Source organism: Microtus pennsylvanicus, chromosome 1, assembly GCF_037038515.1.
Source record: "Microtus pennsylvanicus isolate mMicPen1 chromosome 1, mMicPen1.hap1, whole genome shotgun sequence".
Classification (NCBI taxonomy): Eukaryota; Metazoa; Chordata; class Mammalia; order Rodentia; family Cricetidae; genus Microtus; species Microtus pennsylvanicus.
Window position 1 is genome coordinate 144,229,841 of NC_134579.1, and position 24,257 is coordinate 144,254,097.

Consider the following 24,257-nt stretch of genomic DNA (forward strand, 5'->3'; position numbering starts at 1 on the left):
TCCACTGTCACACTGGCCAGAGGGTCTACTGTGGTGCTCAGTGGGTAGAAGCTGGAGTCTGCCTAGGCTAAGGATTATCACAGTAGGAACTGTCCCAGCCCACTTGGCAACAGGGCTGTTGATGAAGAAACTAAACCATATGTACAGTGCCTACATTCCCAGCGACCACAGGATCTAGCAGGTAGAAACAAACATTCTAGAACCACCTTCCAGGTCTTGAAATCAGCTCCATATCCACCTAACACAGGCAATCAACTTTGGTAAGTCTGGTCATCTTCCTGGACTCAGTCATATCCCATGGAAAAAGGGACAATTAGGGTTCCTTCCTAATAATCTTGTAAGCACAAACTGCTCAGAAGCTGGGTTTGGAGGACACTGCATTCCCTGACCTTGGGGGCCAAAAGCAAGACTCCTCTCAATAATCCAGGGGCTCAACTAGACCTGTGGCTCTCACCTTAATCTCAGCACTTGGAATGGAGAGGCAGGTGAGTGCCATGCCCGGCAAAGCTACACAGCAAGGGCATCTCTCAAAACAAAATCAAATCTCAGGGCTGCGTATGTAGCTTGGTGCTTGGTATGCAGGGCAGTTAAGTCTGAAAACTGAGTAGGAATTTAGAGCAAGTTTCATGTGCTACCCCTCAGTGTTGGGAGCCCTTTGTGGGCAGAAGCAAGTGTAAAGTATGCTTAGGTCTCTGCTTTCCTTAGACCAATGAGATGTGTTGTTGACTAACTCATTGACGGAGCAAGCACAAGGCTTCCTAAGGCTCCATGGTTCCCTGGGAAGACAGACAAGAGCTCAGAGGCAGCTGGACCAGGCAGGACCACAGATTTATTGGGGGCTGCACACACACACACACTCACAGCATCACACAACGATGGCACAGTTACTCAGGACATCAAGGTGGCCTTCTGCCATCAAAGTAGGGCCCAGAGGCAGTGGGTTGCAGCCTCCTCCCAAGCGGCCTAGACCCTGCTGGGTCCTTCCTCTGGGGCAGCTGAGGAAGGGAAGGGGCTGCTGGGGTGGGCCTTGGGCCTGGCAGGGGGTGAGCAGGCAGGTTGGCCCAGCAGGCCGGGCTGGGCAGAGGCCACCTCACTCCAGGGACTGCAGCATCAGCAGCTGCTTCAGCACCTTCGTCTGGCTGGTCTCTCGGATTTCACCTGCCAGGAACATCTCGTCTACCACCGTGTAAACCTGGGCAAGGGAGGGAGGCCGGGAAAGCTGGAGTGAGGGAATGAAGGGCTGCTGCAGAAGCCAGCCCCTGGGAGCCAAGCATCGAACCTGAGCAGGAAAGCAGCAACAGGGGGCCAGGCAGATCTCTAGTGGCTATAGCCACACCCTCCACCCCATGGCTGCTTCCTGCCCATTTCCCTGAGAGCCTACCTTGTAGAAGTTGAACACCAGGTCCAGTTCACAGACATTGTGGAAATATTCATTTAATACCTGAGAGAGGAAGATGAAGAACAGCGATAAGAGACAGGCACAGACAGGCCCGGCACACAGCTGACTTGGTGGGTAACAGTGCTTACTGTGCAAAGCTGAGTTCAAACCCTATATCCCATGGCAGGAGGAGAGAACCAACTCTCAATGCTGTTCTCTGACGTCCATGTGTGAGCCGTGGCACATGTATGCCTGCATGCATACACATACCACAGACATTATATACACATATGATAATACTAAAATATGAAATAAGTCAGGCAGGGAGGCCTGGGGAATATAACTGTGTTTGTCTAGCATTCATGAAGACCTGGGTTCTGTCTCCAGCACTGCATAAAACCCACTTGGAGGACCACATCTGTATTCCTAGCATGTGGGAGACAGAGGCAGGAGGATCAGGAATTAAGGTCACCTCTAGCGATATAGCAAGTTTGAGGTTGGTCATGGCTATATGAGACCGTGTACCCCCCAAAAGAGGGTGTGTGCATGGGAGAGACAGCTCAGTGGTGAAGAACACAGGTTGCTCTTCTAGAGGACTTAAGTTTGGTTCCCAGCACCCGTGTCAAGTGGCTCACATGGCCTTCTGCATCCTTGGGCACGTGCACACATGTCACACTTGTATGCAGACACACAAACGAAACAAAACCACAGTGGGTGGTGGAGGAGGCAGCTGTGCTGCCTGTCATCAAGCACTGGGGAAACCAGATCACGAGTCCCGGGCTATCCTGAGCTACATAGTAGTCTCACACAAACAGACCAGTTATCAAAGAGAGCAGCCAGAAAGTGACAGAAGCAATGAGGATAGGAATATTGGGCAACAGACAAGACAATGGAAGACCTCAACTGTGACATCAGACAAGGGACCTGCAGGAGGGCTCAGCACGTGAAGGCACCTGCTGCCAAGCCTGATGTCCACGCCCTGGAGCAGGCTGGAGCACCGCTTCCCACACGTCATCTTCTGACCTCCACACGCATGTACAGGCACACTCACTGACAGCGAGACTCATGTCAAAGGCAAAGTTGGTGGCGGATGGGCAGAGAGGGGAGAAGTTGGCTGCAGTGGATGAGAGAGGTGATGAGGACAAGGCAGAGAGCGGAAGGACAGACCCATGCACACAGCAGGAGGCTGAGGAGAGGCCCAGTGGCCACCCCAGCCCTCTGGGGTCCCCTAGGCCGGCACGTGACTGACTCACTTCCACGAAGTTATGGATGGCCTCGAGATAGGCCAGATTGTTATCGTTGACGTCCACGCAGATGCAGAAGTAGAGGCCAGCATAGCGTCGGTAGATGATCTTGAAGTTCCGGAACTATGGGCAGAAAGGAGTCGGGACTGAGCCTGGCGGAGGGGGCTGGATGCCAGCTGTTCCACTGTGTGTGTGACCCCAGCCCCCCTGTTCTGGCTGGGGGAGGGGCAGTACTGGCAGAGCCAGCTTTGGATCATGGCCCAGCCGAGGGTGACTCCCCCAGGCAGTGGGGTGGTGCCCAGGGTGGGCAGGGTTGGGTTTTGGTGGTTCAGAGTGGAGCCCTAATCCTTTCATCCTGGGAGTGTGGGGGGGGGGGAGCTTCCTGACAGAGGGAACTGCGAGTTACAGCTGAAGACGGTCAGGGGAGTTACAGGAACAGAGAACAGACTGTGAAGGAGCCAGGCCAGGTACTGCAACCAGGCCTGGCAGCGGGGATCCCAGCACTGGGGCTGGGGGACGGTAGGGGTGAGGCAGGAAGATCACAAGTTTAAAGAAAGTCTGTGCTGTGTAGTGGACCCTATCCCAATACAAAGCAGAAATGAAATTTCAGGCTTTTTTTTAAAGACAGGCTCTACATGTAGCCCAGGCTGGACTTGAACTGGCTGTGTAGCTGAGACAGCCTTGAACCTATCTTCCCGCTCCACTTCCCGAGTTCAGGAGGTGCATGCAGCACCACAGCTGGCTCAGAGCTGCAGATTCTGAACTGTGTGTAGTGGTGCAAACCTTACATCCTAGCTACTCAGGAGGCCGAGAGGAAGGAGATCGCTCCAGCCAGGCATTTCAGACCAGCCTGGGCAACACTAACAGACAAACACAGACGTTTCTTATTTGGGGCTATTTTGGATTTTAGAGTTTCAGGTAATGGAAGCTCAACTGATAGATTGTAAATATTAGAACAATGTTCACAGGGCTCACAAGTTAGACATCTATGCTAGGGGTAGACTTAATTCTATGTATTAATTAACATATATACTAAATAAAGACAGAGATGGGCAGGGTCTGGGGGCGTGACTCAGTGGTAGGGCACCTGCCTGGAATCCTCCAGTGAGGAGGAGCTGGGAGAATGGCTGAGTGACAGAGCCCCTGCCCAGCATGTAGGATGCCCTGGGTTCTGGTCTCAGCAGTGAAAAGACAAAAGGAGGAGTGCATGGCAGACAGGCAGATAAGGAGGTAAATCCTGGTTCTCTGGGATGTGTGCGGAGCACCACCTGGTGGTAACTTGGGAGACCTGCATATTTTGTGGGTCCTGGAATTTTTACTATTTTCAGCTCAACTCATCCTTTTTATTATTTTGCTTATTTATTTATTTATTTATTACTTTTTGAGCTTCTCTATTTAACTCTGGTTGGAACTTTATATACAGAGCAGACTAGCTTCAACATTTTTCTGATCTTTCTGCCTCAGCTTCCCAAGTGTAGGGAAAACTGTCACCTCAGAGGCAAAGACAGGAGGATAGTCAGGGCTGGAGGTCAGCCAGGGCTACAGAGTGAGACTTTGTGGATGTTGGAGAACAGCTCCTCTCTAAAGTGCTCACTATGAAAAAAAAAAAAAGAAGTGGGGGCACATCCCAGCGGCTTGCTGGAGTTTTCTGGCCAGTCAGATTAGACTAATGGTGAGCCCCAGGCCTCGATGACAGACCCCTATCTCAAGACACAAGGAAGGCTCCTGAGGGATGACCCTCAAGGCTGACCTCTGGCCTCCACATCCTGCCCTGCCACAAACTTGAACAAACACAAGAATTCAATGGCTGGGCTACCGTGCAAGGCTAGCGTTATGGGTATGCAGTGCAGGGCTAGGGTTACGGGCACGCAGCGCAGGGCTAGGGTTACAGGCAAGCAGCGCAGGGGTAGGGGTACGGGCAATCAGCGCAGGGCTAAGGTTACGGGCATGCAGTGCAGGGCTAGGGTTACGGCATGCAGTGCAGGGCTAGGGTTACGGGCATGCAGCGCAGGGCTAGGGTTACGGGCATGCAGTGCAGGGCTAGGGTTACGGGCATGCAGCGCAGGGCTAGGGTTACGGGCATGCAGCACAGGGCTAGGGTTACACGCATGCTGCACAGGGCTAGGGTTACAGGCATGCAGCACAGGGCTAGGGTTACGGCATGCAATGCAGGGCTAGGATTACTGGCATGCAGTGCAGGGCTAGGGTTACAGGCATGCTGCACAGGGCTAGTGTTACGGGCATGCAGCACAGGGCTAGGGTTACAGGCATGCTGCACAGGGCTAGTGTTACGGGCATGCAGCACAGGGCTAGGGTAACAGGCATGCAGCACAGGGCTAGGGTTACGGGCATGCAGGAAGGGCTAGGGTTATGGGCATGCAGGAAGGGCTAGGGTTACTGGCATGCAGCACAGGGCTAGGGTTACTGGCATGCAGGAAGGGCTAGGGTTACTGGCATGCAGCACAGGGCTAGGGTTACAGGCATGCTGCACAGGGCTAGTGTTACTGGCATGCAGCGCAGGGCTAGGGTTACGGGCATGCAGCACAGGGCTAGGGTTACTGGCATGCAGCACAGGGCTAGGGTTACGGGCATGCTGCACAGGGCTAGGGTTACTGGCATGCAGCACAGGGCTAGGGTTACAGGCATGCTGCACAGGGCTAGTGTTACGGGCATGCAGCACAGGGCTAGGGTTACAGGCATGCAGCACAGGGCTAGGGTTACGGGCATGCTGCACAGGGCTAGGGTTACTGGCATGCAGGAAGGGCTAGGGTTACTGGCATGCAGCACAGGGCTAGGGTTACAGGCATGCTGCACAGGGCTAGTGTTACTGGCATGCAGCGCAGGGCTAGGGTTACGGGCATGCAGCGCAGGGCTAGGGTTACAGGCATGCAGCACAGGGCTAGGGTTACTGGCATGCAGCGCAGGGCTAGTGTTACGGGCATGCAGCACAGGGCTAGGGTTACAGGCATGCTGCACAGGGCTAGTGTTACTGGCATGCAGCGCAGGGCTAGGGTTACTGGCATGCAGCGCAGGGCTAGGGTTACGGGCCTGCAGCGCAGGGCTAGGGTTACGGGCATGCTGCACAGGGCTAGTGTTACTGGCATGCAGCGCAGGGCTAGGGTTACGGGCATGCAGTGCAGGGCTAGGGTTACGGGCATGCCACGCAGGGCTAGGGTTACAGGCATGCAGCGCAGGGCTAGGGTTACTGGCATGCAGGAAGGGCTAGGGTTACGGGCATGCAGTGCAGGGCTAGGGTTACGGGCATGCAGCGCAGGGCTAGGGTTACGGGCATGCGGCAGAGGGCTAGGGTTACGGGCATGCAGCCCAGGGCTTGGGTTATGGGCATGCAGCACAGGGCTAGGGTTACTGGCATGCAGGAAGGGCTAGGGTTACGGGCATGCAGGAAGGGCTAGGGTTACGGGCATGCAGCGCAGGGCTAGTGTTACGGGCATGCAGCACAGGGCTAGGGTTACAGGCATGCTGCACAGGGCTAGTGTTACTGGCATGCAGCGCAGGGCTAGGGTTACTGGCATGCAGCGCAGGGCTAGGGTTACGGGCCTGCAGCGCAGGGCTAGGGTTACGGGCATGCTGCACAGGGCTAGTGTTACTGGCATGCAGCGCAGGGCTAGGGTTACGGGCATGCAGTGCAGGGCTAGGGTTACGGGCATGCCACGCAGGGCTAGGGTTACAGGCATGCAGCGCAGGGCTAGGGTTACTGGCATGCAGGAAGGGCTAGGGTTACGGGCATGCAGTGCAGGGCTAGGGTTACGGGCATGCAGCGCAGGGCTAGGGTTACGGGCATGCGGCAGAGGGCTAGGGTTACGGGCATGCAGCCTAGGGCTTGGGTTATGGGCATGCAGCACAGGGCTAGGGTTACTGGCATGCAGGAAGGGCTAGGGTTACGGGCATGCAGGAAGGGCTAGGGTTACGGGCATGCAGCGCAGGGCTAGGGTTACGGGCATGCAGCGCAGGGCTAGGGTTACGGGCATGCAGCGCAGGGCTAGGGTTACAGGCATGCTGCACAGGGCTAGGGTTACTGGCATGCAGGAAGGGCTAGGGTTACTAGCATGCAGCGCAGGGCTAGGGTTACAGGCATGCTGCACAGGGCTAGGGTTACTGGCATGCAGGAGGGTTATGGGCATGCAGCACAGGGCTAGGGTTACTGGCATGCAGCACAGGGCTAGGGTTACTGGCATGCAGGAAGGGCTAGGGTTATGGGCATGCAGCACAGGGCTAGGGTTACTGGCATGCAGCACAGGGCTAGGGTTACTGGCATGCAGGAAGGGCTAGGGTTACTGGCATGCAGGACAGGGCCAGGGTTATGGGCATGCAACGCAGGGCTAGGGTTACGGGAATGCAATTTTTTTTTAGACATAGTGTTTCTGTAGGCTATCTTGGACTTAAACTCACTATGTGGTTGAGGACAACTTCAATCTTCTTAACCTCTCTGCTTCTCAAGCACTAGGGTACAGGCATATGTGTCCATGCACATGTTATGTTGTTCTGGTTTGAGCCCAACACTTCATGCACTCCAGGTAAGCACTTTATTAACTGAGCTTTATCCTCATTTTATCCTTTTTCCCCCCTTTCTTTTTCCTTTTTCTTTTCTTTTTTTTTTTTTTCAATTTTAAGACAAAGTTTCAGGTTTCAATCTGTAGTTCTGGCTGGCCAGGAACTCTCTATGTAGACCAGGCTAGCCTAGAACTAGAACTCACAGAGATCTGCCTGCTTCTGCCTCCTCAGTGCTGGGATTAAGGACACGAGCCACAGGCCCAGTACCCACCAGTTCATTAAGTTCATTGGCCATGTCCCCTTTGCCATGCAGTGTCACATACTCATAGCTCTCAATTAGGATGGGGTTGACTCAAGTGGCAGCTGCTCAGTGTTAGCCCAGTACAAGGTAGCACAGGAACACCGTGGGACAGGCTCAGCTTCTTTACAGACTCAAAATGCAGTGGGGTTCCTGCGCTGTCCCTAGACTGTGAGGACTTGGAATGAGATGGAGTGGTGATTGGTCTGTGCTTCTTCACTGTCCCAGTGAGCTCCTGAGCCCAGATGCCTCCAACAAATCAGAACTTTATTTCTGTTCCCCTCCCCAGCCTCTCCCTTATTGGTGACTGTCACTCTCTCCTAACACCTCCATGGAATGAGAGCAGACACCCTCCTGCTCTGCACCCCAACCTACTCTTTTGTGGGAGCATTGGAAGAGCAGGGCTGTCCAGCTGGGAGCTCAAACAGAGCCGCCCACCTCTAGTTAGAGATGCTGGCTCAGCACTAACATCCTCTGCTGCCATCCCACCAGTACCACCTTGAGGGTCTCCTGCTTTTGTTCTTGCTCCCTAAGGGGGATACTAATCAGGTGTCACCACAGTACAGGCCTGTAATCCCAGCACCAAGGAGGCTGAGGCTGCAGATTATGAGTTTCAAGCCAGTATGTGTTCCCTGCAACCATGTGATGGAGGCAGGAGGATTGCTTCAAGTTCAAAGCAAGCCTGGACCACACAGTGAGTTTCAGGCTAGCCTGGGCTACAGAGTAAGTCTCAAAAAGCAAAACCAAGGTAATTCAAACATTTGGGAGGCAGGGGCAGGAGAATCTGAAATTCAAGGCAGCCATTCTCAGCTAGATAGTGACTTTGAGGCAGGCTGGAAGCACCTGAGGCCCTCTTTTCAAAAACAAACAAACAAGCTGGGCAGTGGTGGCACACACCTTTATTCCCAGCACAGGGGGATCTCTGTGAGTTCAAGACCAGCCTGGTCTACAAGAGCTAGTTCCAGGACAGGCTCCAAAGCTACAGAGAAACCCAGTCTTGAAAAACCAAACAACAGAAAGTCAAATTAAACCTAAAATATGGCCAGCAGGCAAAGGCGCTTTCCAAGCCTGGCCCCTGAGGTCTATCCTTGGAGTCCACATCAAGGTAAAAGGAGAAAATGACTCCACAGAGTTGTCTTCTGACCTCCAAACACGTGTATCCGTGGCATTCAAGCTCTCCCACAATAATAAATAATACCCAAACCTATGGGAGATCCTGGAAGCTTCTGCCAACCCACAAACCCTTCTGTGGCTCAGGACCTTAGCCACACTGATTCTCCCTGTAGGCTCACCCTGGAATGCTCCACCTGTGCTTCTGTCTCAGGGCCTCTGCAATGGCTGTTCCCCTGGGGCTTGGAATGTTCACTGGTCTGGAAACTTCTCCTACCCACTCAGCCCTTTATATCTTGGCTGAAAAGTCACCTGAACAAAGTTGTGGCTATTGAGGACCCAAAGTCAACTCCTCATGCTATGCAACAGCACTTTACTTACTGAGCCATACCCCTAGCTCCTGAAAAATAAAAAAAGCTAAAAGCATGCGGGGTGGATTAATAGAGGGGAGGAGATCTGGGCTGGGCTGCTATAGAGGCGGGCAGGAGGCAGAGGCTCCAAGGAAGTAGGGGGCTGAAAGAGGAGTGGGAAGGGTGTCAGTCACCTCCACAAAGTTGGTGTGCTTGGCATCTCTGACGGTGACCACAGCGTGCACCTCCTCAATCAGCTTCTGCTTCTCGTCATCATCGAACTGCATGTACCACTTGGCCAGACGTGTCTTGCCTGCCCGGTTCTGGATGAGGATGAAGCGGATCTAGAGCAAGCAGGAGAGGAAGTGGGAGAGGTATGAACAAGGCTCAGGGTGGGTACCATGAGATACCATATAGGGAAGATGGTGGGGCCCAGGGTCTCCCTGTAGCCAACTTTCTATGGCTGCCTCCCTGGGCCCTGCTGGGTCACACCAGACGCAGGCTTGATCCATGTCCCTGCAAGCCCCTCTTCCATTGAGCAGCTGACCAAGTCCCAAGCTTTAGTTCATCTTATATGCATCTTGGAAGCCATTTCCGCACATTCAAATCAAGTTTCCTAAGATGCCCCAGCTTATCAGAGACTGGGGGGGGGAGGGGGACACCCAGGTCCTTGTGCAAGCCAGGAAGGAACTCTAAGGAACTCTCCTGCTGAGCCACACCTCCAGCCCCTCACTGGGGGATTCTAGGCAGGGGCTCTACCACTGAGCCACACCCCAGCCCCTCACTGGGGGATTCTAGGCAGGGGGCTCTACTACTGAGCCACGCCCCTGACGGGGGAATGATAGGCATTAACACTGAGCAGCAAGTTATTACCCAAGCTCAACGATGGCTAACTAGATGTTCAATAATGTCTGTATTAAGCCTTCTTGAAGCTGAGGATCACAATCTACTCCATTTGCTTGGGGGAGGGGTGCTTGCTTTAGCCACCAAGCCATTTCTCCAGCCTACTTACTAAATATAATTCACATGTCAGCTGACTTTGCTGGTGCTTGATGGAATCCCAGCACCTTGGAGGCAGAGGCAGGAGAATTACTGTAAGTATGAGGTATAAGCTTGGTCTATATCCTCAGTTCCAGACCAGCCAAGCCTACATATCAAGACCTGGTCTCAAAAAAACATAACAAAACAAAAATCAGGCACCAGAAACTCCACCCCTTCCAATGTTCTAAGGCTAATTTAGGGTGACCCCTTAGTCTCTTCACAGCTGTGCAACTGTTACCACCAATTCTAGTATGTACTTTCCCTCCTCTCATTCAGATCCTCCTACCTCAGCCTGAAGGCACGAAATTACAGCCCTATCCCGCCCACTTCTGTTCTTTAGAGCCAAATGCTTTTCTACTGTATAATCTACAGCATTTCACTTCTTCATTCTCCATCTGATGGACAACTGGACAGTTTCCACTTCTGGGCTACCGTGAAGTGTCCTACAAGTCCCTGTGTGTGTACTCCTTGTTTTGTGGTTGCAAACCTAAGAGCAGGATTGTATGGAAACTGCCTATCCTTTCCAGGAAGTGTTACACTGTTTCCCAAAGCATCTGACACTTGTTTCTCTGTGTGGAGGTCGGAGGATTTTGAAGGTGGCCAATCGCCCCCTCCACCTTGGGTTCCTGGTAAAACTCAGGTCATTAGGCCTGTGTGGCAAGCCATTTCAGCCCATGACTGTGTTTCGCTGATGGAAACAGGGATGGAACCTGGGGTCTCACACCTGCTATGCAGCATAAGTGAGCCTTGACATTTAAGTATGGTAACTGCTTGGGGCCTCAGAGTACTGCAGGCAGTAAGTCATGTATGATATCCACCCATGGCTCAGACCCCATACACTCTGTGTTAGACTGATTTTTTTCTGTCTGGCTCAGAAGTTGGTTAGTAAGATCCCAAAGCACTAGGTCACCTGTCGCAGGGCAATTCTGAAAGCTGAGTAAGTCAAGCTGTCATTCCAGCTTTTTGGGTGGCGGAGGCAAGAGGATCACAACTTCAAACCCTGCGTAGGGAACTTGGTGAGACCCTGTCTGAAAATAAAGAAGATGGACTGAAGAAACAGAGAGCTTGCTTACAACGCTCAAGGTCTGGTACTCAATCCCCAGGACCACAGAAATGAAACAACTGGAGGAGTTAAAGTCACAAGTGCTTAGCACAGCACTCAGTACCCACTGAGTGCTCAGTAAAACTAGTATTCAATCACATAGCTACGGGCATGCATTCCTGAGCTAGAAAAGCATCGTAGTACTATTAGACAGTGGCTATATGCTCATGGGCAGAGCACTTAACTTCCAAAGGCCTCAGCTTCCCCTTCTATGTAATGGACATAAACGGGATTCTCGCCTTCATTAGAGTAATGAGCAGGGTAACACCTATAAGGGGTGCATATGCATCGTAAACCATAAAACCCAACCTCCTAGTAGTATTACAAAGTGTGTTGCCATTTCCCTTTCAGAAACTCAAGTCCAAGCCAGATAGTGATATCCATTTGCAATCGCAGCTACTGTGAAGGCTAAGACAGGGAGGTTGGGAGTTCAAGGGAAACCTCAGCTACCTGCAAGACCCTATCTCAAAATGAAAAATAAAAGGGGGGGGGGGTGGAGAGATGGCTCAGCAGTTAAGAGCACTGTTCTTCCAGAGGTCCTGAGTTCAACAGCAACCACATGGAGGCTCACAGCCATCTGTAATGAGAGCTGGTACCCTCTACTGGTGTGCAATCAATCATTCATAATAAATAAATCTTAAAAAGGAAAAAAGGAAAAAGAAAAAAGGGGGCCAGTGAGATGGTTCTGTGGGTACAGGTCTACAGGCCTGGAGACCCGAGTTTGATCCCTGATACCCACATGGTGGAAGGAAAGAACTGCCTCCTGCAGGTTGTTTCTGACCTCCACACACATAATGTAAAATAACTAGCACAGTAGAAAGGGCTGAAGTACAGTTCAGTGTCAGGGTGCTTGACTACCATGCACAAGGCCCCGAGTTTCATCCTCAATACAACAACAATGGGAGGAGGAAGAGGAGGAGGAGGAGGAAGAGGAGGAAGAGGAGGAGGAGGAGGAGGAGGAAGAGGAAGAGGAAGAAGAAGAGAAAAACCACATGATTGGAAATTTAGCTAAGGGCAAAGTACTTATGTAGCATACCCAAGACCCTAGGTTCAGTCCTTAGCATCGAAGAAAAAAAATGAAAAAAGAGAAAATTATGGTTTAAAGTTTCCCTACTGGGAAGCCTGGCTTTGAGCCCTATCTGTCCTACACAGGCACGCTCCTGCCCATTTTACAGATGATAAAGCTAAGGCCCAGGGAAAGCAGATATCACAACCAGAAAGCAGAGACAGCAGCTGTAAGTCTTTACCCTGAGCCCTGTTTTCTTTATGGACCTTCACTCCCCAAGCCTTATTCTCCACTCAAATCTATTCGCCTTACCCAACCTAAGCAGAGAAACGGGAACAGGATGTTACATGCTCCTTCTAAGAACTCCTTCTGCTGAGCCAGGGAAATCCAGTTCTGGGCAGCCCAGGGAGGCAGGCAGGCTAAGGCAGAGCCAGGCACAGGCCCACAGGGGAAGGCAGCGGGAAGGCCGTGCCGAGCTGAGCCCTCTGTGTCCTTACACACCACCCAATACTTCTTTTGGTTTCCCCCAGTGAGAATCGTTCTACCCCCAATCGAAATACAGCCGAGAAGACTCTTGTCCCTGCATCCATCACTTCAGGGAGCTTCCCAATCATCTCCCCTGTGTTCCCTGTCACCACCACCCCCAGCCTCCTGCCCCCTCCTCATCCCATGAAGCTTCTTCCAGCCTTCAGTACAGCATCCCTTCTCCCTTTCCAAGACTGGTCTCCCTTGTTACAAAGGTCAAACTGAGTCTCCAAGTCCCCTATTCCTTGGGGGAAGACTCATGTCCTGTTCTGACATCCCCCTACTATTCATCTTATTTCCCAAGTCACCATCCAAAGAACTCTTAGTTCCAAAAGCCCCATCTGGGAGGTGGTGGTCTCCGCTAAATCCATTGCTCGGTCTTTGCTCCAATACCCCCTACACCACATATCCAAGCCTATTCTGCACCCCAGACCTCTCCTCTATAGAACTCTGTTCAGCTGCTCCCCATTTTCTTCTAGATCCACTCTCTACTTTCAAAGCCCTCTATCCTTTTGCAGCAACCTAATCCTAATCCTACGGGGGCCGACTTCCGGTTTCCAGAGTCCTCTTCCTCCCTTGAGAGAGTCTCTCCCCCTGGCCATATCTACCTTGTCTCCAACACTCGCGCTTCCTAAAACCAGCTCCTTCTCCATAAGGAAACCTCCCAACCCTCTCTGTAGAGTCTCTAGTTCTTCTCCATCATCCCTTTCTCATCTCCAATGTCTTCTCCCGCCTCTGTAGTTTCAAAATCTTCCCCAAATGTCTCCCACCAGGACAGTCCTTCCCCTAGACACTCCCGTTCGTATCCTCTTGCTTGGAACCCAAGCACACCCCACAGTGCAGCATTCAGGCCCCGATCCCCCTTTCCGACCCCAATTCCGAGAGCCTGAGTTCAGCCCGGACCATCCACGGCAGGGGGAAGCTTGTCAGCTCCGAATCAAAACTCCGCAGGCCGTGCGTGGACCTCCCTCAGCCCGTCCCAGGTACAACGCTCCCCCTCATTACCATGGCGACCCCTGTCCGGACCCCAAAGGCCCGGGTCCCGCAGAAACTGGGCGGCTCCGGGTTTGCTTGCAGTTGTGGGGCCCAGGGTTAAAGCTTACTTCCGGCAGGAGAACCCGCCTTCCTCCTCATGCACAGCCCTCTGGGAGTTGTAGTTTAAACTCTTGCGTTGGCAAGTAAGGGTCGCCCAGGTCGAGACGTCTTCCCAGCATACTCTGCGGTTGTCCTTTTCCTATCGAGAAAGCTAGCCTCCAAGTGCTTGCCGGGCTTTGTACATAAAGATCTCTTTATAATGACAATTCTCAAAGGTTAAAAAAATGGGCGAAATGAGGGTTGCATTTCGGGAAATGAGGCACTACGGCTACCCACTCACCTCCCTATCCCAAAGTTCCCTCCCAAGGGCATGCTGGGAATAGTAGTTTTTCTTTAGAGTTTTTAAAAAATTCATAATTTCATTCATGTGTAATGTATTTTGATAATATTCCCGCACTACCTTCTATTACTCCCTTCTTTCCCAAATTCCTACTTTCATGTCTTTCTTTCTTCCTTCCTTCCTTCCTTCCTTCCTTCCTTCCTTCCTTCCTTCTTTCCTTTTTTTCTTTTTCTCTCTCCCCAACCCCGCCCAGAGACACGGTTTCTCTATATCTCTGGCTGTCCTGGAACTCACTCTGTAAACCAGGCTGGCGTCAGATTCATGGAGGTCCACCTGCCTCTGCCGGTTAAAGCACCACCACCGCCCAGCAAGAATAGTAGTTTAAATAAGGAAACACTGTGGACCTAAAAATGTACCTGTCTTTCCATGTTCATGCACTATTCTATTTAAAATAGTTGAGGTTAGGGATTAGCTCTGGCACAACCTTTCACATACATATAAATACATATATACATAAAATAAAATTAAGAATCAGTCCAGACACGGTGATTCCACTGAATTGTGAAATTGAAGTGTATTGCTATGGATTTGAGGCTCTCCTAAGTTATATGGTGACTCTCTGGCTGGCCTGGTCTATAGAGTCAGACTTTGTCTCAAAAATCTCAAAAAAACAGCACTAGGGAGATGGGTCAATGGATAAAGACACCCTACTGCCAAACATGACAGCCTGAGTTCAGTCTTCAGAAGTCATGGAGGAAGGGGAGAACCGACTCCCTCCATTGTCCTCCGACTTCACACACACACACACACACACACACACACACACACACACACACACACACACACCAGTCCAGTTTGTATTCTCGTTTTATACCCTAAAGCCACAGGCGGGGCAGACAAGCAACGTTTCACAGAAGCCTGTGTGGCCCTCTCATCGTTTCCGCTATGTCTCCAGGGCACTCTGTTCCAGGTTGTCAGCGAAGTCACGCTCTGGCAGACAGGCAGTACGAGCAGCGCTTTGTGCAGATCACTAAATAAACTGATCAGTCGGTATCTATTAATTGGTCTTTTCTATCTTATTCTACTTCATACTCTCCTTACCTTCATAAGACCCACGTGCCGATCCTTAAGATATGGATGGCTACTCCTGGCCTGTCACTTCCATTCCAGTTCTGATGATCCTGAAAAGACCAAGACGCATGGTTCTAATAAAAGTCCTAGTTATCATCATAAGAGGTCCCATAGCAGAGCCAGCCAGGGTCCCCATGTTGTCCATATCGTCCTCCAGTGGCTCTCAATTGTACTCTTGCCTTAACCCTTTCTTATAAAATGTTGGCATTTTCTCATACTGTTTCTGATTAATTAGCATTGAGACGGCATTCTTCATTTCAAATGGTGGTTATGCCTCCCTCTTTGGTGGTTTTCAAATCTAAGCTCTATGGTTTTGGAGGAACATTGCCACCAAAGAATCTCTCTGATTCTGGAAAGTGACTAGGCTTTCCTGAGCTGAGTAGGGTCCTGGCTGTTCTGAACTTGTTGGATGTCTATTGCAGAGACCGGGCCATTCCTACAAGGTCTGGTAAAAGTACAGGAGTTTTCTTTTATTTTTTTTTTGACTCTCAGGGATGTAAGTATTTCTGGACTTCAGTTCCTGTGAGCACTTTTAAGTAGGGTATTGGTATGCACCTGTCTCCTGGGTATCAGGTGTAAATACCTTAGGAGTAGGTGAAGTATGTACTACTAGAAGATACTGGGTTTTTTGTTTGTTTTGTTTTGTTTTTAACTAGGACCAACTAAACATGCCATTTTGTGTTATTAGTCAGGCTTTGGTTAGCCGTTCCTACCCCAGTGTAGGTACCCTGGCCTTCATACAGGCACACCCAGCAGGTCTGACTTAAAGATGGATCCATTAGGTTAAGGAACTTGAGACTAGCATTTACAAAAGCCAGAATTTTGAGGCAGGGCTTCTCTATGGTCAGTTCCCATATTATTCCTCCCAGGTTTCCTCACAATGACTTATTGTAGCCTTAATTCCTTGTTCCTCTGTGGGAGGTCCCTTCTAGACCCCTTTCATGGCAAAGTCACACATGACCAGTATTTAAGATAACTCCAATAGATTCACCCACAATCATTGTTTTGCCCTCTGGCCCCTCATCTTTGAGGCTATCTTCAAAATGAATCTCAATCAGCTTTACTGGTGTGGTTAGTTCCATTACAGCATCATGAGGTCTGAGAGATGATCCATGGCTGACCTATTCGCAAGTGGTACCACCCAAAGGAGAAAAGACAAAACCCCTCAGGGGAGCAGTTAGTTACATAATGGGTGTCCAGGAATTGGAGCTGCCCTGGGACAAATTGGGGAACTGGCTCGAATGTGCATCTACAGTATCAAGAAGGAGCTGGCAGAGGAGCTGAGGATCAAGATCAGGAATTGGTGGATTTGCAAACTCAGAAGTGAGTTCATACTTTTCTCCCTCCAGTGAGGAGACACTCCAACAGGTATTTCCTTGTTCTTCGTAATTATCTTCTGGGAAAAGACTCAATGGGTAACATATAAAAAGCAGCTCTTTGCCCAGTAAGAAAAGAGCAAATATTACAGATCGGTATCCTATACAGTATGTATTTTATAATCAGAGTGATAATAGTATATAGTATGGCTGAGAATAAAGAGTCATTACTCTGCTTCTCAAGTAAGTTGAGACTTTTGCTGTTCTTCAGTCCTGTGTCCCTGGCCTCCTCGACCCCAATCTTTCATGGGAAATTGATGACTTCACAGCTAAAACAGCATCCTGCTATTTGTGCAAATTGACACCTGTCTAGTGTAGCCAGAGGGAACTTTCTTGCATGGATAAACATATGTCCTTAGTTTTCCATGGTGGATCAATTACAGAGTTCATAAGATTAACTCTGCCAGGAACCTGACAGTACCTGATCACCTAAAAGACATACTGGCGGTAGACTTTCCTTTGTTTTAACTTTGGCTAAGTGTCCTGAGAGAAGCTTACCCAGAATGAGTTGACATGAGTACGTGCCCTCAATAAAAGTGGCTGATATGTGGGGGCTGGAGAGATGGCTCAGAGTATAAGACCCCTGGCTGCCCTTCCAGAGGACCTGAGTTCAATTCCCAGCAACCACATGGTGGCTCACAACCATCTGTAGTAAGATCTGGTGCCCTCTTCTGGCCTGCAGACATACATGCCAGCAGCAATACACTATGCATAATAAATAAGTTTTATTTTATACATTCCGGCTCAACCGTACTCTTTTCCCTGGGATGGGACATAGAGACCCCACAGGAGTAAATTTATGCTAGCCTTGTCATGGGGTAAGGAAGCATGGGGACTCCCAACTGTACAGGCTGGCGTATAGGAACCCCCTCACCAGCAGGGATGGTCTCACATGGCGGGGTAATAGAGGCTCACCTCCCCCATCCATGTCTCAAGCAGCAGAGATGTTGCAGTCACTCAGTACTCACTGTGTCCTGAGCTGACAATGGTGCTGTGGACACGACAGCTTTCCTCAAGCCACACCCGGCTGGTCCAGGACCCTCGCATTGGTCCAACTGCCCATACCCTTTACCATGGCCTTTGGCCTTTAGTTCTCCTCTTAGCAAAACTAATCCCAAGGCTGAGAGGCCATTACCCGGTCCTCTGGTATCCACCCTGACTCTATCCCAGGGAGTTGCAAATGAATTTAAGGCTGAAAATCAAGTAGACAGACTGTCCTCTGGTGGTCAGCAGGAGACAAGAACATAAAATAAACAACAAAAGATGTACCAAGTGTACCAGGGATGGCCTTTAATGAATATCTAGCCAGCAGAATGCCGACAACAGAGTGGCTTGAGAGAACAGAATCACACTTTGTATGAGGCTAACAAAAAAAGACAGATGCCACATCCAGAGAGACAGAAGAAGACTGACCGTCCCAGAGGCTGTGGCTTGGAAATGGCCTAGAAACTGACAGTCATGGTGTTTATACAGTGATATAAAGACGCTTTATGCCAGTGAACCGGACACTTCAAAACAGCTAAAGTGGGAAGCCATTTAAATACATACATGCACACATGTGTGCATGCACACACACAGGCTTGGCACACGCCTAAATCTTGTTAACAGAAAAATCAGGGACACACTGTACATGCCAGTCTCAGGATAGAAACAGCCCAGCTGGGCCTTTACACCATGGGTTTTACATCTGTGGATGGAAAAAACCGTGAATTAAAAGTACTCAGAAACAAGGTATGTCCTCAGTGAAACACGGGCAGTTCCTTCTCCTGTCACTCTTCCTCACTTCATGTGGATGAATGGTGTCCAGGCAGCATTGGTGTGGGCATCAGAAATGACTTGAGCCTGTGGGAGGATACGTCTGCTTCTGTGCAGACACCGCAGCACAGGGGATTCAGAACATCCAGAAGTCTGGGGGCCCTTAATTAATCCCCTTTGTAGTTTTGCTTACTATATTTTTTTTTTTGAGACTGGGTTTATCTTTGTAGCTCTCGCTGGTTCCAATGCACATTCCTCCTGACTTTGTTTAATCCGGGACTACAGATCTGTGTCGCCATGCTGGCTGCCTTATGGTCTTCACTGATTTCCCCCTAGAACGCTTCTCCATTTTCCATATCGTTGGCAACCCTCCCCCTCCGCCCTGTGGTGCCTGGAGAGAGGACAGGTCACTCACTGGTCACACACATTTGGACTGGGGGACTCATCTTAGAACTGTACCCATTGGAGACCTCACACTGATACTCCCCAGCATCCTCCATCCTGACCGGATCTATTACGAGTTGACTGTTTTTCTGGGACAGCGTCATCCTGCTGTTGAAATACAGGCTCTGGCGATTGAAGAGCCAGCGGATGGAGAGTCCAGAGTTTTCTGGGAGGCAGGTGAGGGTCACAGAACCATCTTCTGTTACTGTGGTTTTGTCTGCTTGGAGGGTGGGCTGTGCCACAGGCTCTGTGAAGGAACAAAGGAGAGGACCGAATGATGGAGGTTCATCCTCAGAGCCCAGCCAGCCCTCTCTGGGCCATGGACACCTGGTAAGGCATCCAGGGTGGAGAAGTTGGTCCTGAGGCTGTAGACAGACATGTACTGCTTCAGATCTGCCTCCTACAGTCTGTGTGGCCCTAATTCCATCACTGTGCTTCCTGTATGTATCTCTGTTTCCACATAATAGGGCACATGGCTTGGTAGTGTTGGCATATGCCTTTAATCCCAGCACTAGGGAGGCGGAGGAAGGCGGAGGTCTGTGAGTTTGAGGCCAGCCTGGTGGGTTCTAGGATAGTCAGGCCTACACTAAGAAGCCCTGTCTTGAAAAACCATAATAATAATAATAATAATAATAATGCACATGACACAAATGATCGCTGCCATGTCTGTAAGGTGACATATTTAAGGTGACTTAAATATGAACTAAGACCTGATCTTCAGAGGTGGGGGCTTCCCAAACATCCGAGTCTGTTACTCTGCCTACAGGAGAGAGTCAACTGGGATGGATAGTTGCCAGAAGGACGTGTGTCCCCATGAACCCCTCAGAACAGCGGGACGCTCCATGCTGAGACTCAGAAGATGTCCAGGTGACCTAGCCTAACTGTGACCCTCTATCCAGTGCCCAGCTGGTCCCACCTGATATGAGACAAACAGTTAACAAAGCCTTGTCCCCTGTCATCTCTAACAGGAAGTCAAAGTCCAGCCCTGGAGGAAAGATCCCTGGGTCCCCTGGAGACGAGTCTGGCACAGAGATCTGGAGTCAGGACTTTCTTGTGGTCACCTCATTGTGAGAACCCCATGGTTCCTCATCAGGCCCTTTCTGAATCAAAACCATCTTTTTCAGGGCCATGTTCATGGTGAAGCCCCAAGGGTTTAGGCTAAGGGTGACATCCTCAGACTGAGTTACATAGCACATGCCCTGCTCTCTGGAGGCAGTCAGGTAAAGGACTCTGACCCACTGCTGTTTTTCCTCCCCAGTGTGTGTCCCATACTAAATGCTCAAACGCCAGTGAGGGAACCCACGCAGAAGATGGGCATTGTCTATGCCTGATGGGTCCTGTGTGTTTAAATAGAATGAGCCCCACCCCGGCACCCAGAGGTCACATGATCACTTACTGTATACTTCCAGATGTACGTGTGTGAGTTCACTTTGCATTTCTGTGTTGAACGTCAGTAAGGTGTAGAATCCGCTGTCAGCCTGGGTGACGTTTCTGATCAGCAGGGATCCACTGTAGAATACCGTTTTCCTACCACTGTGTTGAGGCATCTTCGACGTTGTGTTATCGGGTGTTAAGTAGCGTGCAACTTCGTAGCTCTTGGTCGCATCTTTCTGTTTGTACCAGTAAAATGCCTGGACGTTCAGCGGCATTTTATGCACAAATAGGACGGAGTTTCCACCTTCAGCAACCATGGGGGGCACTAATTCAATAGTGAGTTGGGCAGTGGTGGGTGCGTTCCAGCAGGTTAAGAGGAAGGCTAGGAAGAAAGAGAAATATCCATCAATATGGGGACCTTAGTGTTTGGTGGAAAGATGAACCCCAGCTCCTGAGCAGGAGTGTTCCTCTCTCAGCCGAGGTGTGTGGTGGGGGCGTGCCCCTCCCACTCAGCGCAGGGGCTGTGCCTCTCCCACTCGGTGTCCTTCAGTCTCTGCATGGCCCGCTTACTGCCCTCATCTCTCTGCTCACAGCCACGAGTATATTTGGGGTTGGGGATGGCTCCCCTGACCTCCTCCTCTGGAGACCCTGGGTCATCACTACCTGAGAGTTGGTGGTTTGTTCCCTGGGTTTGCAGTCACCCCCTGTCTGCACCTTCCATGAGAACTAGGGCTTTGTGAAGGCAGGGGCTAGGGAATGGCCTTTGGGAAGGCCATGTGCCTGAGAAAGACTCAGACCTCTGCGGAAGAATGAATGAATGAATGAATGAATGAATGAATGAATGAATGTGCAGAACAGGGCATGTCCAGGGCTTATTATGAAATTTTCAGCTTTAGAGCTAATGAATGTGCAGAACGGGGCATGTCCAGGGCTTATTATGAAAGTTTCAGCTTTAGAGCTAATGACAGTGTTTATTACCCCAGTTTGACTTAAATTGTTTTTTGTAAATTTATTTGGGATGTGTGTCTATGTGTGTAAGTGTCTGTGTCCGTGTTTCTCTCTGTGTATCTGTGTGTGTCTCTTTATCATTGTGATAAAATTTCACAAAGCCTAATTAATATGCAAGATCAGATCAATTCCTTCCCAACCAGCATCCTACAAGGCAGGAGAGGCTAAGATTTCATGGTGACAGAGAAAGGAGTTTGCCTTTTTCTAAAGCAGTGGTTCTCAACCTTCCTAATGCTGTGACCCTTTAATACAGTTCCTCATGTTGTGGTGATTCCCCAACCACAAAGTTATTTTCTTTGCTATCTCATAATTATAATGTTGCTATGTAAATATCTGATATGCAGGTTACTGCTCTGAGATCCCTGGGAAAGGAAGACATACAGGGGTTGCAACCCACAGGCTGAGAACCACTGTTCTGGAGATCAATGGATACTACACGTGAACCCCTTGGGCCTGGCCAGAGAAGGAGCAAAGAGGCCAGAGGTTGCCAGAGGCTCCGACAGCATTGAAACTCCACACGGCTCCTGGCAAGCACCAATACGACTCCTCTAATATAACCACCCCAATGCTCCTCATATCCCTGGGTTCCCTCCTCAATGCAGACTTGAATCAGTTCATCTATAACACAGTCCAACAGGCTGCTCAGATTCGTGGACAACACCCTACTGACTTGAGAATGCCTGCAAGAGCCGTGACTCAACAACTGATGATCCACTGAGGGTCAAGGAGTCATCTTTCTTCATCCATGTCCAGCTCGTAGAAGCCAGACGAGTGAGTATCTACGAACCATCTTTCGGACAATGCACACTTCCCCTCCCCTCTCTCTGTGGTGTGTGTGTGAGCAAAGAGGCTGGAATGTCAGTTTAGAGTTAGTGGTTAAACAGAACACATTCCCCCGGCGTCTTACAAATGCTAGCAGGCAGTCCAAATCAGGAGCAGAAGGAGAGGGAGCATGAGCAAGGAAATCAGGACCGTGAGGGGTGCACCCACACACTGAGACAATGGGGATGTTCTATCGGGAACTCACCAAGGCCAGCTGGCCTGGGTCTGAAAAAGCATGGGATAAAACCGGACTAGCTGAACATAGTGGACAATGAGGACTGCTGAGAATTCAAAAACAATGGCAGTGGGTTTTTGATCCTACTGCACGTACTGGCTTTGGAGGAGCCTAGGCAGTTTGGATGCTCACCTTACTAGACCTGGATAGAGGTGGCCGGTCCTTGGGCTTCCCACAGGTCAGGGAACCCTAATTGCTCTTCGAGCAGATGAGGGAGGGGGACTTGATCGGGGGACGGGGAGGGAAATGGGAGGTGGTGGCAGGGAGGAGGCAGAAATCCTTAATAAATAAATAAATTTAAAAAAAATTAAAAAAAAAAAGAAAAACTAAAACCAGAAAGAAAAAAAAACAAATGCTAGCAGGCATGGACCTGGGATCAAGTCTGTCACACAGCCCTGGGCTTCTGAACTTCTGGAAAATTTAAATTCCCTTTCAAGTAATTCTGGGCGCCCCTGAAGCTGTGTGGAGAAGGAAAAGGCCTGTCTCAGTGTGTAAGACCATCTGCTTCATAGGTGTCCTGATGTCCTGAGTGACAGGCACCTAGGAACATGTGCCCTCAAACTTCACTGGGTTAGGGCACATCCCCTGCTCACCCAAGTGAAAGCACCTATCATACCCTTCCTTGACCCCTCCTCCACTCCTGACTCCCCCACAGTGACAATCCCTTTGCCCCTTCCCAATGTCCTTAGAGCATCCTCCCTCACCTTTCCCAGCATGCAGAAATCCTCTGCCGCCCCACCCCACCCCACCCCACCTCACCCCACCCCACACCACACAGGTCCTCTCTAGCATTGTACAAAAACCATGGCTTCACAAAAAAATCTTTGTCTGTTCCTGTGCCGTATCTCAGGCTCTCAGCTCTCTCTTCCTTGAAGAGAATCTCTCCAGGGCTGTCTCCTTCCCACTCCCAACATTTCCTCCCTGCCCATAATGCCAGCTCCTTCTCCTCACACAGAGGAGACGTCTGTGCCCTCTGTGGAGTCCCAGCACCTTCTCCATCATCCTTCCAGCTCATTACCTGTCCCACTGCTTCTGTTTTAAAAGCCCCAGCTGCCTAGGTCTCCTCCAGCACAACCCTGGCCCCTGCACTCCCTCCAAGCACAGCATCAAGGCCCTGACCCCCTTCCAGAGTCCCTGACCAGGACATTTGTGGTCCTCTTGTGTGCCCCTCACTGGTAAATCCCCAGTGGGAAGCACACCCCCATGACCACAGCCACTCCTGTCAGGCCCCCTGTGACTAACTTTGTATAAAGAATGATCTGGCTTTTCCTCTCCTCGGAACACTCCTTTCTCCCTGAGAGCTTCCAGCTGAGCAGCCTCTGTTCCCCCCTTGTGTCCTCTCCCCTCAGCCTGAAAAAGAAAGAGAGTCCCCCCTCCCAGGATCCCTTCCTGCCAGAGAGCCCTCCCCACACCACTGCAGGACTGATCTCACCTGTGAGCAGGAGCCCTTTGCAGAGAAGCAGAGAAGAGGTCTCCATGGTCTCCGGTCCCCAGTGTGCTGCCTGGTGTCAGGCCTTCTGGTGTCCTCCTCTCTTATTTCTACCGTCCTTAGCCCCCAGGGGCATTTCCCAGGAGTCACAGGGGCTGTGGGCAGGGTCTCTGCCCAAGGCCACGGTCTGTGTCAACTCTTCTTCTTGCTGTGGCCTGGACTTCCTGCTCTCCCCCCCACCTGTCCCAGAGATCCATCCTTTAAGATTTATTTGTTTGCTTTTTTTGACACGGGGCCTCATTATGTAGTCCTGGCTGTCCTGGAACTCACTATGCAGACCAGGTTGACCTTAGACTCACAGCAAATGCTGGGGTCTGACTCAGGACATACTAGGCAAGCCCTCTGCCTACTGAACAGTGTAGACTTATAAAGACCCAGGCACAGGGAACTCAAAAACTTTTGGAAACCTTCCACAAGAAGAAGACACACATCCTCTTTCTAGGACACAGGTCACTTCCTCCCACATACACCGAATGTCCCACTCCTGACACACCTGCTCCTGGGTACCTGTCCTGGAACTGAACTCTGATCTGTGACACCCGTGATCATAGATAAGGTCCCTTACACAGTCATCAGCCATTAGTCCCTTAGCCCGGGGAGAAATCCTTCACCTGCGTGCTGGGTGTAAATCCTACCTTCAGGGCAGCCCGGATGAACAGGGATTCTTATCTCATAAAGATCA

The 24,257-nt window shown here is 50.6% G+C and overlaps 2 protein-coding genes across 2 annotated transcripts; both read right to left on the reverse strand.

Annotated features, from left to right (window-relative positions):
• Window positions 1-809: 809 nt before the first annotated feature.
• Window positions 810-13,695, reverse strand: Ap2s1 (adaptor related protein complex 2 subunit sigma 1). The gene is made up of 5 exons (XM_075990751.1): window positions 13,572-13,695; window positions 9,087-9,236; window positions 2,632-2,745; window positions 1,382-1,441; window positions 810-1,192 (listed from the first exon to the last, which is right to left on the reverse strand). The coding sequence occupies exons 1-5, from the start codon at window positions 13,572-13,574 to the stop codon at window positions 1,091-1,093; spliced, it is 429 nt and encodes a 142-aa protein (XP_075846866.1). The 5' UTR covers window positions 13,575-13,695; the 3' UTR covers window positions 810-1,090.
• Window positions 13,696-18,610: 4,915 nt separating this feature from the next.
• On the reverse strand, window positions 18,611-23,564 carry LOC142841792 (cell adhesion molecule CEACAM21-like). Its single transcript, XM_075958879.1, has 3 exons — window positions 23,519-23,564; window positions 20,044-20,403; window positions 18,611-18,894 (listed from the first exon to the last, which is right to left on the reverse strand). The coding sequence occupies exons 1-3, from the start codon at window positions 23,562-23,564 to the stop codon at window positions 18,611-18,613; spliced, it is 690 nt and encodes a 229-aa protein (XP_075814994.1).
• Window positions 23,565-24,257: the final 693 nt, after the last annotated feature.

Bases quoted from the DNA above. Each gene is read 5' to 3' on its own strand.
- LOC142841792 (XM_075958879.1), bottom strand. From the start codon at position 23,564: ATGGAGACCTCTTCTCTGCTTCTCTGCAAAGGGCTCCTGCTCACAG. The intron at 20,404-23,518 runs GTGAGATCAGTC...CTTTCTTCCTAG, and splicing joins CAAAGGGCTCCTGCTCACAG to CCTTCCTCTTAACCTGCTGG. The intron at 18,895-20,043 runs GTAAGTGATCAT...GTTCCTTCACAG, and splicing joins CGTACATCTGGAAGTATACA to AGCCTGTGGCACAGCCCACC.
- Ap2s1 (XM_075990751.1), bottom strand. The intron at 2,746-9,086 runs GTGACTGACACC...TTCTGCCCATAG, and splicing joins AGCACACCAACTTTGTGGAG to TTCCGGAACTTCAAGATCAT. The intron at 1,442-2,631 runs GTGAGTCAGTCA...TTCCTCTCTCAG, and splicing joins CCATCCATAACTTCGTGGAA to GTATTAAATGAATATTTCCA.